This window comes from Thermobia domestica, chromosome 4 (assembly GCF_964235325.1).
Source record: "Thermobia domestica chromosome 4, izTheDome1.hap1.1, whole genome shotgun sequence".
NCBI lineage: Eukaryota > Metazoa > Arthropoda > Insecta > Zygentoma > Lepismatidae > Thermobia > Thermobia domestica.
The window spans coordinates 45,014,107-45,030,639 of NC_137457.1; the positions used below are offsets into that span (position 1 = coordinate 45,014,107).

The 16,533-nt window shown below is 34.9% G+C and overlaps 1 protein-coding gene across 1 annotated transcript; it reads left to right on the plus strand.

Moving 5' to 3' along the window:
* The first annotated feature begins 14,892 nt into the window (after positions 1-14,892).
* Positions 14,893-15,306, plus strand: LOC145682738 (uncharacterized). The gene has a single exon (XM_081754123.1). The coding sequence runs from the start codon at positions 14,893-14,895 to the stop codon at positions 15,304-15,306; it is 414 nt and encodes a 137-aa protein (XP_081610249.1).
* The last annotated feature ends 1,227 nt before the right edge of the window (positions 15,307-16,533 follow it).

Below are 16,533 nucleotides of genomic sequence, written 5' to 3' on the forward strand. Positions count from 1 at the left end.
CGGCAGTCGAACGTTCGTCCTTACTAAACAAACGCGGGTACAGATCGTTAGAATGGGGTAATTAGGGGGCGCACGGAAAATTAGTATTTACGTTCTAACCCAGCGTTTCCCAACCGGTGTGCCGCGAATGGGCCGCTGGTGTGCCGCGAGGAAATCAAAACAAAATTATTAATTCTATAGCAACCAAATTGCAAGACATAAAGAAAAAATATATTTTTATATTTCACATTACTATGAATTTCTACCATGGAAAAAATACTGTAATTGTAACATATTATTCTACATCTATTATTGTGTAGCAGACAGTATTTCGACTCGTACACATTTCCACGGTCAGCTGCTATGTTACGCTTCAATTGAGAGTCATACTAACACCGACAAATGGAAGCACTTGTACGACACGCGTCATTTGAAAGTTCGTAGAACACTCATTCGCACGTGAATGACAGAACAACACTTTGTCCAACAGCTGTGTTTTGTCTTCGACGCATCGCAAGCTGTGTGATTGCAATAATATGCACCGGTTTTGGTTAAAACAGCAAAGTTAAAAGTACAAGACATTTATTTGTACGTTCGTTATTTAGTGATCTTCGTTCTTAGTGAAAGGTTGGATACAGTTTTCGAAAAAGCGTATTTTTAAAAAATCTGAGTCCTATATTTCATTGCAATTGTTTTCTATTTTAAAACTAGAATAAAAAATTAGCATAATGAATTAACAAAGGGGAAAACAATCGAGCCTTCTGTGAGATCTGTGAGATGATGTTCAGTAATCACAGAAAAAAATTCCATGGTATTTTATATTTGCAACTATTATTCTTATTCTTGTTCTTATTCTTCTTCTTCTTCTTCTTCTTCTTCTTCTTCTTCTTATTATTATTATTATTATTATTATTATTATTATTATTATTACTATTATTATTATTATTATAATCATATCCATGAGTGTGCCGCAAGAATTTAAGTTACACCCGTAGGGTGCCGCAATTTGAAAAAGGTTGGGAAACGCTGTTCTAATCCTTGATTTTTCTAGTTTTTCCCTACTTTTCTGTTTACTATAATATATTTTTGGCAATTAGAAGCTTTGTTACTTAAATATCAGCAGGATACTTGTAGGATATATTAGTGGTGTACCAATGTTTAATTTAAGATAGTTCACGTCTGTCTGGTAGCAGTGTTGTCAGCTAGAAAGAAATAATTCCAGATTTTAGGGGGCAATTTACGGAAAATTATTTCCCTCTATTATTTCCCTCTTTTTATCTACATTGGGACAAACGTATCAGCATCTGAAAGTCTCGTCTTTGCCGTACAAAACGCACTATACAAAGGTTTCATAGAATAATTAGGAGTAGTAGAGTTGACCTTATTCTCTAAGTGGAAAGATAACCGTGATTTTTTTTTAAGGTACAATGAGATATTTTTAAATTACATGCTTACTTTATTACATACCGTCACGATAATTGTAGTATATGTACGATGGATAACGAAACTTACTTTAAGATTTGTGTGTCTCATAGCAGTGTTGCCAGTCACAGAAAATTTTAATACCAGATTTTATGTGGAAATTTTGAAAAATTCAATTTTTGTCTCTATTATTTCCCTCTTGTTGGCTACATTCGAACAAACGTACCAGTGTCGAAAAGACTCGTCGTTAGCCTACACAGCGCACCATAAAAAGGTTTCACTCGAGTAATTAGAGAAAATACAGTTGAGGTTTACGTACACTAAACCATGTACTGTAAATTGCAAGAAAAATATGAATTTCTGAGGTAGAATGAGAATTCTTTTTAATTTCATGCTTACTTTGTTAGATATCGCCATGATACTTGTAGGATATATTCCTGGGGTACCATGGTTTATTTTCAGATAGGTTTTGTCAGTCAGGTGGCAGTGTCTCCAGCCAAAACAATTAATTCCCGATTTTCAGTGAAAACTTCTGAAAATTTGACTTATCCCGCTATTATTTACCTCTTTCTCTCAACATCTGAATAAACGTACCTTTACCTGAAAGCTTCCGCCTTGGTTTACAGAACGCACCATACAAACTTTCAATAGGATATTTAGAGAAGATGTAGCCTTGGCATATCTGTTGGTTTTTGTTTCTTAGGCGTAAAAAGTGTCAAAATTTCATGTGTATGATGAAAGATAATTTTTTGTTTCCCTCTTTGATTGGAAGCCACCGATTTCACGATTTCACTGTACCTTGTCAACACACCAAAGAATGGTTTTAGGTGACTTCAACCCATTTGGCAGCAGTGGTGCTAGATAGAAAAAAAAATTTAAATTCAGTTAGGGAATTTTTGTAAATTTTTACCCCTACATTTCAACCAGTAATTTCCCACTCGTTGGTAAGACTGTAATGTAATTTACACAAGAAAATAAGCACATCTATTTTGTAAAAAACAAGGCCTTAACCATATCAATCGAATAAACGGTTTTTGAGCAATAAGTCACTAACTGAAAATGTAGGAAAACACAAAAATGACCTGGGTCCGAAATTAATAATCACAATTTTGCTAGTATATAGGTACAAAGAAACAAACGATTTGTAAATTACGAGTGGTTCGACTCAAGTTGTGTTGATTATTTCAATAATCTGCAATATAAAACAATAAATAATAGTTGTCAGAAAAAAAAGATATTTGAAAAAACATGAAAAAGAACGATGTTTTTTACTGAAAAAACTTCACAAAAAAACGTTTTTTTACAGCACTACTCACGTGACATAACCTGTGTTTCTAACTTTACCTACTCGTCTAAAAAAAGTAGTATATTTGAAATATACTACTGCTACTACTACTACTACTATTATTATTATTATACTAATAATAATAATAATATGTACGCAAATAATTCTGCAATATGTGTGTATCTATCTGTTATTAATGCTTTCAAAATCTTGAAAGAAACTTTTGGTTTCTTTTTTGTTTGTGACAAGAATTCATCCCGTAAAACATTCATGTCCCCTAGAATAACTTGATGGATACATCTCTAAATGGCTATATTAGTATTGTGTATACGTATTGTGTTGTGTATCACGTTTGTAATTTAGCGTTATTTGGTGATTTTTTTCGTTTATACATGTCGATGTAGTAATTATACTGATAAAAATTTTCCTTTCAATTTTAAATTTACTGCGCTTCAAATCTATACTAGGGATGGCCGAATCCTAATAGCCGGACACTTTGGATCCGGATCTCGGATCTGGGTCCAGATCTCGGATTTCGGATCTGGGTCCGGATCTTGGATTTCGGATCTGGATCCGGATCTCGAATCTCAGATCTGGATCAGGATCTCGGATTTCGGATCCGGATTCAGATCTCGGATCTGGATTTAAAATTCGGATCAGGCGCCTATACGCACGTGCTTAGTGTGTTCGCTTACAAAAGCGGGCCATTTTCCTGCCACTATAGAAAGTAAGAGTGTCCTGTATGAGAGAAATATTAATTGATGTATGTAAGTGCATATATCTGTGATGAAGTCAGAATTACTGAGTTTTTGCATCGTACATAGTTTCTTCATGCTCATTAATCTCTTCACCCCCGCTTCCTGAATTGCAGTTCTAGTATTCTTTCTTGACGGCGGACTGATGTCTCATGTAGGTTTATTAACTATATCATCAGCAATAAAGAAATTAGAATTTGCACTAATTTTAAAACATTACGTCAATTAAATTATAATAATAATACGGAGCTAGCTCAGGCTACTTGTTAGGATTCTTGCTTTGCCACTGGATAATACCGGGTTTGAATTCGGAGACCAGCCATCCTGACTGAGGATTTTCCAGGTTTGTTCCTCAGTTATACTGGGCAAACGCTAGGTTAGTACTTTGATCTAAGACTCTGGAGACCTTCCTTCCATTCCTTCTCCAAACTTTTCTTCTGTTGATTACTATTGTGTAAAGTGGCCTCTGAGGATGTATCTGGTAGCTTATAGTAAATAAACAATAACGACGTAATATATCTTCACGAAACGTGTAGGCTAATTTAACTACAGCCTTACAGTCCCAATAAATAGCTAAAGTTTTAATATCAATATCCTGACTTTTAAATACTATTTCCATATTGTTTCAACTTTCAATTTTCTCATGTATGTTCCCTCCGAGAATTGAACCTGGTATCACACGAACAAATGCGAATATGTTAAATATTTTTGAATATACAAAACACAAAACGTTTCAATGATACGATGCATGGATATGTTTTGGATACGTCCTGCAATGTTTCATTAAAGAAACCTAGAGGGTGAAGAAAAAAATAACAGAAATCTCTTTTATAATTACTCCTTCAACAAACTCTCGATCTCAGAAGGGCAAACCATAAGTTAGATAATAAAGTCATACAACGAACACAACCATATCGCTCTCCTGAAATTCTCGTGTGTTTTTTAATATATTGTTGTTAGTAAGGAGGGGTAACCTTGGGCTGTTTTTTGTCTACTGCGCATGCGCAAACAAGTCACGCCCCCTTCACACTGATTGGCTGACGCCGGTCACGTGACCCCACCCCCTGGCCACGCAACCTGGTCACGCGCACGGCCCCGCCCACGTGTGGCAAATCGAACACCTTGAACCGTCTACCCACGGTCTTTTACGACCTCCATTTTAGGAATGTATTTGTTCCCTTTTATGAGCACATTTTAGGGGGTGGACTCGTTCCTTTGTAACGAAAAACACCCTTAATCCCCCTTCCTTTTCAGAATGACCACCCCGGGCCAAAATCCATACCTGAATAGAATGAAAAAGAATAGCACACATCTAAACATTCAAATACAGACCCGCCCACCGGGGAAATAATCCTGAAAAAAAGCGAGGAGAGCTTTCGCCGGTACTGTATTAAAAGGCCGCGTAGCGCACCCAGAATATGTATAGGTATAACTCTCACCTTTAATTTACGAAAAATGCAAGCAAAAATTCTCAGTTGTTTTAAGGAAGTTAATTAGCAATGACAAAATCTACTATTTCAATTTTAACAAGGATAAACAATTTATTATAACAAAGAGAAAAAAGTAATAATAAAAAAATAAAAAAAGAACAAATAGTACACAAAATATTAACAGTTGGATATTAATAGTAATAAGAAGAATAAACAATCTTACTGTTTCTGATGGAAAAACAGCCTAGCACACATAAAAAAAAGTCGCCATTCCAACATGGCTTACACCAACCACTATGTTTCGTCTTTTCAGTAATCTAACTTTTCAATCAGCAATATTTTACACTTGCTCGTGACTGAATATGACAATTCAGAAGTATTTATCATTTTTCAAATACATTTATGAGTATACTCACGAAATTTCTGATGATAAATTTCACACCAATTTTCACAAAAAAACAATAATTTAATTTAACAGATTTGAAAAAAGAAACACTACGTACCTCGTACAGTGACCAACTGACGATCTACGTCAGTTGATCCATGGCTTCCATTCCGGGTTCAAAACCAACCAATCACAATCCGGATTTTACATCACGAGGACCTCGTCATTTTACCTTACCAGCTGGTACCAGATCTTCGAATATATTTTCTTACTACAACACAACCCTGATTTTGAGACCAAAAAGTTAGGATGGAAAAGGGCCAAGGGAGAATAAGGTCGTATGTCTCCATAAAAATAAAAGATGGCGCCATCTACTTCCTAATAAATCCATAATAACAAGTGACCCACATATTCGTGACGATCCACGTCGTCACATCCTTTCATGATCACTTTTCCACCCCTTATTTTACCATAGCAGAGAATACATAAGACTACGAACACATAGCAGAGCAGATAATATATAAGACTACGTAACGTAGCAGGGATGTATTCCTTCCAACCCATATTTTAATATAGTAGAAATTACACAGAGAATATGAACATAGCAGATCGATAACACATTCTACAATCGTCTATTTAACATATCAGAGCTAATAAAAGAGCAAGGCTTATTATCAACCCCTATTTTAACATTGCAGAGGAGACCACGAACACATATTAGAGCAGATAATCTTTAAGGGGTGTACTCGTTCCCTTTTATGAGCACTTTTTTCAACCCATATTTTAACATAGCAGAAATTACACAGAGACTATGGACATAGGAGATCGATAACACATTCACCAACCGCTTATTTAACATAGCAGAGCAAATAAAAGAGCATGGCTTATTATCAACCCCTTATTTTAAAATCGCAGTGGAGAATACCAAACACATAGCAGAGCAGATAATACATAAGACTACGTAACATAGCAGGGCTGTATTCGTTCAACCCCTTATTTTAACATAGCAGAAATTTATGAACACATTCTCCACCCCTAATTTAACATAGCAGAAATGACACAAGCATGTCCCAAACTAATGACCATCGTGAACAAAGGTCAAACTTGTAAACGAAGCAACATATTGAGGTGCCGTTTTGATCATCAAAGAGCACATGTCCCGAAAGTGTTGACCATCGAGCTGAAAGGTCAAACTCGAAAACGGAGCCACATATTGAAGTGGTGTTTCCACATTTAGTAAAGAATATGGACTATATAACATAGCACAGATTACATCAGAACCGTTCTCTTTAATATAGCATAGAAAACACATGCATTTTCTTTTGCGGCGGTAGCTACCCAACACTTTCGGGTTCGGCAATGGCGGAGTTACATATTAGCCTTTTTAGCAGAGTTTAGAAAATAACAACAGCAATTAACAAGTCTGGTTTACGGAGAACTTAATCTCGCGCCAGTGACCATCATCATCATCATACTTTCCTAAATGAATAAGATATAACATCGTTAGCATCAATACTGGTGAGTGAGAATTGGTTTAAGAAATCGCGTACTGAATAGCCAGACGCACGACATACTAGATATAGAAAACAATAATGTCCACAAAATTGAGATAAATCACCTTGAATACGTCTATTATTCCATGTATAATACAGACAGTTTATAACCTTATATGATAACCTTATAACCTTATAAACTTATAACCTTTTAAAAACCTTATATGATGTTGTAAATAGGGAGGTATACCATAACTCTCGAAATACTCTCCCACACGCACATTAGATATATAAACAGCAACCTAATGTGCACCTGACTTATCACTAGAATGTGTATTTATAATTATGACTGCTGGAAATGTATGAATAAACAGACGTAAATCATCTGCGGCATATACACCAATAAAATTATTTTTAGGCAGATTCTGTTGTAGTGCCTCATAATGTTCAATTGTATTCAACATTCTTTTTAATTAATTAATATATTTTTTTCTCTGGAAATCAATTTCTAATACTGAGGAGAATTCACCATAAATAATTGCTGTTACAGAAGATGACAGTGCTTCTTTAAAATGAATCTCTAAACGTACACTTCCTTGCCGTTGTGGACTAGCATGAAATGCAGAACTACCACTAGTATCGGGGGATAAATCAAACACCAGTAGAGTATAAACGTTAGGATATTCGGCAAGTGAAACATCATTACCTTGATTAGAATAATAAATACCTGAACCTGTAAAACACGTGGAATATGCCTGTATATATATCTTATTATCAAAATCAGGCTGTAGTGGTTTGGATGGTACAGCGTTTAAAAAACGACATACTAAAATGTTGAAAATTGAACGGATTTGTTTGATAAGTACCATTGAAAGCAGTATTAGTAACACACCCAACAATAGTACGTTTAGGCACTATGCCTGAAAACAAATCTGGAAGTGTACTATCCATAATTCCTTCTGTCTTCACTTGCACTTTTGTTATAGGACATTTTATTCTAAATTTAGGATTTTGTAACACTTTATTTTGTGCTACTTTAACTGCTGGTGATACATCAACCTTTTCACAAGCAATGATGCATCTGTAATTACAACCTTTGCATCAGCATCAGTGTCTCTCATTAGACAAAATGCAGGTTTAGCTGGAATTAATTTAATACGCAGTTTTACACCATTCAGTAAAAATTTCTCCTGATCGAAAATATCAGCATGAATATAACCCAATAATTCAAATGACTGACTTAAAGTAGTGAGAAGATAACGTTGTTTAAATCCTACATTACCATCGGACACGCTGTCCATATGCTCTGTAGTGTCTTTAAACCACATTGATGTTTGAAGATGCGTTGATTTAGCATTAGCATTATAATTTAGTAGTTTTTCAATATACGATCTATATGAATGTGTATGTGAAGAGTAGGAAATAAGTTGATTATTCAAATATAATTGCACTTCGCTGAACATTGCATTGAGAAAATCATTTACAGGACCAATTTTCTTATCGGCAGAAGTTAAGTTAGAAGCATCTGATTTAGTAATTTTACCTTTATATATACAATTGTGTGCGGTAAGTCCATATAGTCATCCCCATTTAACGAAATTTGAAGAGAGTCTTTAAGAGAAGAATACCAATTTTAAGTCTCTAATAGATTCTCGGTTTTAGAAGATTCGGAGTGCACTAGTGTTGAGGATACTTCAATTGAAATCAGAGATAGCATTAAAATTTCGCCAAAGAAAAATTAGGACACGCGGAAGTACGTGAAAGCAAACCATGTCACGACTAGGAATGCATTCAACTACCGGAGAAGAGAAAGCAGGCTAAATTATGTAGGCTGCAAAATTCGAATGTAATAACTACACAATTTCGTAGACAAAAAAGCGGGAAACATCCAAACGTTTAGAATAAAAACACTATTTTTTGAAAGCTAAAATTAAGAAACTTGAACGTAGTATTAAACATAAAAACACAACATTTACAAGTTGATCCGGATATAAAATTCGGAACATTATAAGTTAATCAACGAATTTAACGAAGGCTATCAATCTTGAGCCTATATATTAAATAAAGCTGACGGAACAGTTCTCACTGACAAAGGTTTTATCTTGAATAAATGGAAAGATTTCTTTGACTAATTGCTTTACATGCAGCCAAAAACTAATGTCATGGAGAAAGGGCAATACAAACGTTAGAAACATATAACCGAACCCAGAACGTAACCGAATAGAAGTAGAAATCGGTATAAAAAATTAAAGAAACACAAGTCACCGGTGTAGACGAAATTCCAGGTGACTTAAATTTAGCCATGGGCGGAAAATTGTGAACAAAACATACAAACTCTTTCTCCTTATCTGGAACAAGGAAGAATTGCCACGAGAATGGAAAGAGCCATCATTGTTCCAATTCACAAGAAATTCAACAAACCTGACTGTAATAATTATCGTGACATTTCTCTTCTGTTAACGTCCTATAAAACCATCTAAAAACATTCTATTAGGAAGATTGACCACATACGCAGGTGAAAATATTGGATATTATTAGTGCGGAAGTAGACAAAATAGATCCACTATAGACCAAATATTTACCATTCGCCAAATTTCTCGAAATGCATTGGGAATACATGCCCCGGTACATCAACTATTTAATGATTTTAGAAAGACTTAGAGAGAGATGGGCTCAAAAATATTCTTACAGAATTTAAATTCCGAAGAAACTAATTATATTAATTAAGATATGATTAAATGAATCCGAAAGTAGAGTCTGGGTAGGAAACGTTTTGTTAACGAGCTTTCCGTCAAGAATTTCGTGAAACAAGGAGATGCGTTGTGCCATTATTATTCAACTTCGTTGTGGAACACGCTATTAGGAAAATCAAAGATAGCAACCAGGGCCTAGAGTTGAACGATGTTCACTAAGTTATGACGTATCTTGATGAGGTAAATTTAATAAGGGGTGATAGGAGAAAAATAGAAAGAAATGGAGAGGTCTTATTAAGAGGCTATGTCTTGCAGAGACATGGATATAGAAGTAAAGGGAAGATAAAACTGATACATGAAACACTGTCGGGATCGTAATGGGGCAAATTATTGATGCGTTAAAATATCGAATAATAGTTTATAAAGTGGATACTTTCAAATATCTGGGATCAATATTAACAATCGAAACATAAGAACTCCATATTTTATACAGTTTACCAAACATTGAAGGGTCATTAAGGCTAAGAGGCTCAGGTGGGCAGGCCATGTAGCCAGGATGGTAGAAAGTAGGAACGCTTTCGAAATCTTAACTGAAAGACCAACCGGAAAAATACCATTAGGAAAACCCTGGTGCTTATGGTAGGACAATATTAAAATAGATCTCGCAGAAACAGGAATACAAAGTAGAAACTGGATCCCATTGGCTAAGAATAGAAATCAGTGGAGAATTTTTGTGAAGGCAGCATTGAACCTTCGGGTTCCATAGGACATAGCGTTGGTTAGTTATGTTTTTTTATATTCTTTATATAGAAATAAAGATTTTAACACGTAAATGAACGTAAATAACCGTAGGTTAATGTGGAACTTATGTCACGTTTGTTTATTCTTTTTCAATCTAAACGCAATACATACGCATTAACATAAACCAAACCTAACTTCCGTATTCATAGCTAAAGCAGTAACTAAAGCTATTAAGTGCTGTGTTATCAAGTTTTTATCCTTAGCTTCAGCTCTTTTCCAAGCTGTATTTTTTTAAAACTCTTTGTCTGCAATATGTCTAGAACCAACACCTTCATTATCTCCCTAGTAGATAACATGTTCTTCTCAAGCTTCATCTAATGGGTTAATAGTTTAGTCTCCTCTTTCTAATTTTTCTTGTAGCTTCGTGAAAGGTCTGCAGTACGAAAAACCTGGAATGTATAACTTTGGTATTCCTTTGACGTTTAAAATTCTATTTATTAATCCTTTTCATATGTCTCACTATTCCAAAATTTTGGTTGCAACGGATTCAAAATATTTATCAAATAACATATACTTTTTGAAACTTTTGGAATAAACTGTGAAAGTTTAGAATAAATCATATCCGTAGTGCCTAATTTCTCATTATAAAAGTTATTATTTCCTGCTTTTCCTTCTCCATCCATAACTATTATTCGATCAATTGTATTCTCACATCCGTATGTATTATTTTGGTAATTCGTTGTATATCCTGATTCCCTCTACTGTTTCCTTTCTTGTCGGTGTTGGGGCAAAAGTTGGTTTTATATTTTTATCCCAAATAGATTTTATAATTTCTTTTTATTTTCCACTTTTACTACATCGCTGGTTTCTTCTATTTTGATCATTGTCATAAACGCAACATTGGAATCGACGGATATTTACGTATATTTTTAGGTAATCATCACTATGGTTTGTTGGATTAAGTTATGTTAGTAATAACCATAACACTTCTGTTCCTGTGTAATTTCGATAATTAGTAACTAAATCATCACCATGAATTTTAAGTTCTGTGATTCCTATCATATGTACGATTTTCCCATCTTTATCATATGATTGAATTTCAAAATTTTATCAACTCTAGTTGCATAATATCTTACCAAAATGAGTAGTTGCTAAAGACTCTACACCTTTAAAATTATACTCAATTTGCTTTTTCATTTCTTTCAATTCTCCTTCCACTTATAGGACTGACATGCATACGAGGTGTCACTAATAAGCTTGAATCCACTCTCTCTTTTTCATGTAATACTGGAACTAACTCTTGAATTAGACCTTTATTTTCTTGTGCTACGTTTGATATATATTGTCCTAAATATTTAATTGCGTCGATAAAGAACACCTTGTTCTTTATATTTCTCACATTTACTTCGAATAACCTGTTTGATTTCCTTACATCTTCAAAGTTCTTCTTTTCACTTTATATATTTATTAATAATGACTTTGGAGTGACGCTCATCAGATACTTTGATTCAGGCTCTTAAACTAACACAACAAACTCATCTTTTCTCTCAACTCGTCTAACACTTTTGTTTATCTTTTCTACGGTTAAAGTGCGGTCCTGTCCACCGTCCAAATACAAAGCGTTTATTTTTATTTCTGTGAGAGCAGCATCAGTGTTCCCTACACTGGTTATCCTAAACCTGGTTTTGCCTGAAGTCTTCTAATATCGATGACATTTTGCGTATTTTCATAGATGACTAGTCCAATGTCTTTTAGGAAAGAAGAGACTAGAAGGGCCGAGTGTCTAATTCATATATTAGTCCTGCATAGTGTATTACAAAAAGCAGGTAGTTGCAATCTAGTTTCCGGCAAGGTTTTAACATATTTTGGTAGCTGAAACTCCTCACCTGAATTTGGGTCATTTTTTTCAACCGATTTTCTTCGAATTTTTCTTCCTCTGGATCAAAGCTTTGAGTTGACTGTTCTTGATTTGTTCTCTTAACTTTGACAATTGAAATATGTGATTCTTTGATTTAGAAGAAAAAACACCTGTAGCACTGGCACTTTCCTTCGTTTTTTGCAATTGTAGGAAAGAGGATCGGAAAACATACAAAAGGCTTTTAAAATAAAGTATATTTTGTAGTCTCTTGAAAATCATCATTTCGTTCTGCACAAATGCGGAAACCAGACTTAGGTAGCTTTTTCAAGTCACGGACAATATCATAGTACTTCAATATCATTGCAACAATCCGTCTGACACTGAGAATTGCTTCGCCGCTGATAGAGGTATAACTCTACATTTATACAAATATCCTGGCGAGAAAAATATACAAATCCTTTGCTGCAGGCTCCTTCCGGGATCTGGAAATTCTAATCCTATTCTTGTCGTTCCATAGGCGTTGCCTCAACACATCTTCAAATTTAGGTAATTCTGTTCGGTCGAACAACTTTGCTGTTCCAATAATGTTATTTCAAACGTCAGGCATTAACAAACTTTCGACGCCATAACTTCAGTATAACCGTCATACACTTACTAATAAAGATTCTTAACTGAAACATTATTCTCAATCCTACAAATAGAGCTTCACACCAAAACATAATTATTTAGGGTTGAAATTCACTGCAGCATTAATAAATAACTTGTGGAAGAGCAATCAAATTCCGCTCAGCTTGTTGACTACTTGCTTTGTTGACTTTTCCTTTCCGCTGGACGAGTCAATGCGAAACGATATTAGCGGAGAGTTCGGCGGCAGGCGACCTAGTGCAATAAGCAGATGCATAAATGATGTGAGCAAATTATTTATACTATTAGTGCTCTTGCAACTTAACATTAAGTAGTTCTCTTTATTATTCAAGTATTTTCAAAATTTTATATTTAATTTTATGTATCGTCGGAAAATCAATGACTTTTCCGAGTTGTTCACGCGATTTTTATGCTTGTGTAGCACAGGAATGGCAGTAATAAATTTGTTGTATGGATATATTTCCTTTTTCCACTCTTATTTCAATGAATTAAACCGTCAAACAATATAGGAAATATTGTTTTGGAAAATGATTTAATAAGTCACTTTTTTGATGATTTTTCTAATATTTGGACTATACTCGGCAGCAGAAGAAGATGCCTGATGGAGCTGGGATTTTGTATACATATTTTGGCAAACGCATAATGCTGATTACATTCGGCCAAAAATCCGCACTATCACTAACCGGATTTTGAAAACAAAATTTCGATACATCCATGTGTATATTCTTGAGTGTATCGATTCTGTGTATTTAACCCGCGTCAGGTACCATGGGGTCAATTTTGTCCCCAAACACTTATACTAACAAATATCCTTCATTAGGTAAACCCGAGCACAAGTCTGTAGTAAGCATAATTCCTGTCTGAAACCAATGTGAAAATACAAAAAAAAAAAGGCTAGAAGCAATTTCGAATGTATTAAAAGTTACAGCACTGTAAAGAACGTGAAGAACACTGGGGTCAATTTTGACCGCATGGTACCTGACGCGGGTTAATATATAAAACTGTACATGTATATGCATGTATATGTACGAATCTGTACGCCTATTCAAGTACATATACATCCTTCAATATGTTTTGCTGTATTTCACTTCATTAATTGTTTGTATTTCCATTATTTGCTTTACCCTTTTTGTTTTCGTAACAAGTAATGAAATGTATTTCAGTTATTGTAATATCTGTTGCAAAAGAAGCAATAGGTCAATGTTAAATTAATAAATAAGTAATTAAGCAAATTAAATTAGTTGGGATAGTTTCTAGCCACTTCTTTCGACCGTGGTTTGAAATATTTTAGTGATGGTATATTAGATCAATGCGATGAAATTAATTTTCATCCACATTTTTTCCTAAACGTCTCACGATCACTTCTATTTACGTAAAAGGGAAGAGTAACCACAGTGAACTAAGCCGAGTAATTTCTGCAATCAGACAGTGGGATAAAAATAAAAGCTATGGAGCAATATTGCTTATTTACATAATAACCTTTGTTAACTGGTTTCATTCCGCCGTTAATAATATAACTGGTTTCATTCCGCCAGAAATCCGAAATCAATTTTCGCTGTGTAGTGATTTAGGAACGGAATCATATGGCTAAGGAAGAGACAAATGATTGACGAAAGTGAGTGCTGAGGAAAGAATTTGTGTAAAATGTTAACAACGGAAATAAGATTACACTAACAAAACCCACACACTAGACCCGTGTGCTAGATACCCATATACTAGATTACACCAACAAAACCCATGTACTAGATAAACTAAGTTGTCTAGCACACAACTGGGTGGTCTGGATTTCAACAAGATGAATCAGCTCATTTCTAAAAATGGATGCTCAACCAGAGACAATCACGATGTAGCAAATCTTAGAAGCTTTATAGATTCATTATTCGTATGATTATTTTTTATTGCGGGAGTGCACGTACCAGTCTGACATTTCACCTCTTGTGATTGACAAATTTCAATTAGTGTTCTTTGTGATAAATTTTGAGAGAAGTAAAAACTAATTCCAAAAAAATATTGTACTGTCAGGAGTATTCTATAATAAAAGTCGAATAGTTTTGCCCACCTGAAAGTAGAGTTTCTTTTACTTCTTTTCTTATAGGATGTATGGTATAATCCCTGTTTCTATAAGCTGGAAGGTGTCATTCTCATAATATATATGCATTTGTTCCTAGAATTTCTTAGTAAACAACATAGTAACATCAAGTTCACAATGGAGATTGAAAAGGACGGATGCTTGCCATTTCTGGACATTCTCATCCGCCGGAAGCTCGATGGTAGTCTCGGCCATAGCGTCTACAGGAAACCTACTCACACTGACCTCAATCTCAATGGCAACAGTGTTCATCATAAGTCACAGCGAAACACCGTCATCAACACACTAGCACACAGAGCAAAAGACATTTCAGACGAAGAATCCCTCCCTCGCGAACTGGATCATCTCAACAAGACGCTACTCCAGAATAATTACAAGACGCGTGATATCAGTTTGTCCCTGAATAGGACCTTTTCTGAACAGAGGAAATCCAAAGAAGAAACTGAAGAACCATTGAGTATAGCAGTTTTACCATACACTGGACAACTTTATGAAAAGATCTCTTGGATTCTGAAAAAAACACAACATTAAGACCATACACAAGCCGCCACCAAAAACCAGAAACTTACTTCGCCCGATCAAAGATGACTTGGGCTTAAAGACACCAGGCGTGTATCCTATACCATGTGAATGCGGAAAGGCTTATATAGGACAAACAGGACGCACCATTGAACAACGTTGCAGAGAACATGAAAATTACATTAGATTATTCCATCCAAAAAAATCAGGTTTAGCTGAACACAGTTTAACTGAAGGATATAAAGTTTTATTTAAAGACACATCCATCATTACCAAGAGCACCAATTACTGGACCAGGATAGTAACCGAATCTCTTGCCATAGTTCATAACCAAACAACGTTAATAGAGACACTAGATTTCAGCTCAGCCCCCTGTGGAACCCGGTCATCAGTACCACTGCAAAGAAAACTACACACAAACATCCAGATAACCCTCAGCCAATCAGTACATGGACTACGGAACATAGCCAGCCAACCACAGCTCCAGTCTTCAGATGGAATCAGCCAATCAGGAACCAGCATTTTCAGCCAATCAGGAACCAGCATTTTCGCCAGTACAGAGTATATATTACTTACATCCGCTGATTTCTACATAATTGACCTGATGATGAGAACGATGACAGTTCTCCAAACGTTGGCCTATTCTCCAGTTTTCACCTGGCTGATTGCCCGAGAAGAACTTTATCATGTATATATTTGTTTAATATTTTGCGTGCCCTCAAGTAGAAGACTACATTAAATTACCAAGTATCTTTATGTTGCCTTATTTACATTTCTACTGATAGGGAAATATATCTGCAATTTATAAATTGTTTCTAGCAGACTGATTTAAAGGCTAGTGTAAAATATATTGCTATATAAAAATTTTTAAAAAATGTAACCCCCGATGATACGGGAGGGCAACATTGTCGGTATACAAAGGTGGGTCTCGAGCATGTGGAGCAAATCTGTAGTCACATAAGGTGAGTTAAACTCCAAGGAACATGTTATTTAAAAACATAATTTATGAATCTGATTTAGTTGAGTAGTTACGCAATAGTAGTAGTTACCAATAGTATTTATGCAACTGGTGTTACGCATTTTTATTTTAAAATAAATGTAATTAGTTTTTTATACCTCTTATTATTGTGCATGTAGATATGTTACATAAAAATTAAAATGATTTTTGTTTTTCTTTTCGATGTCCAGATTAAAATGACTGTCAGCACAAAAGTGAAAAATGAATGTATTTTATGACAT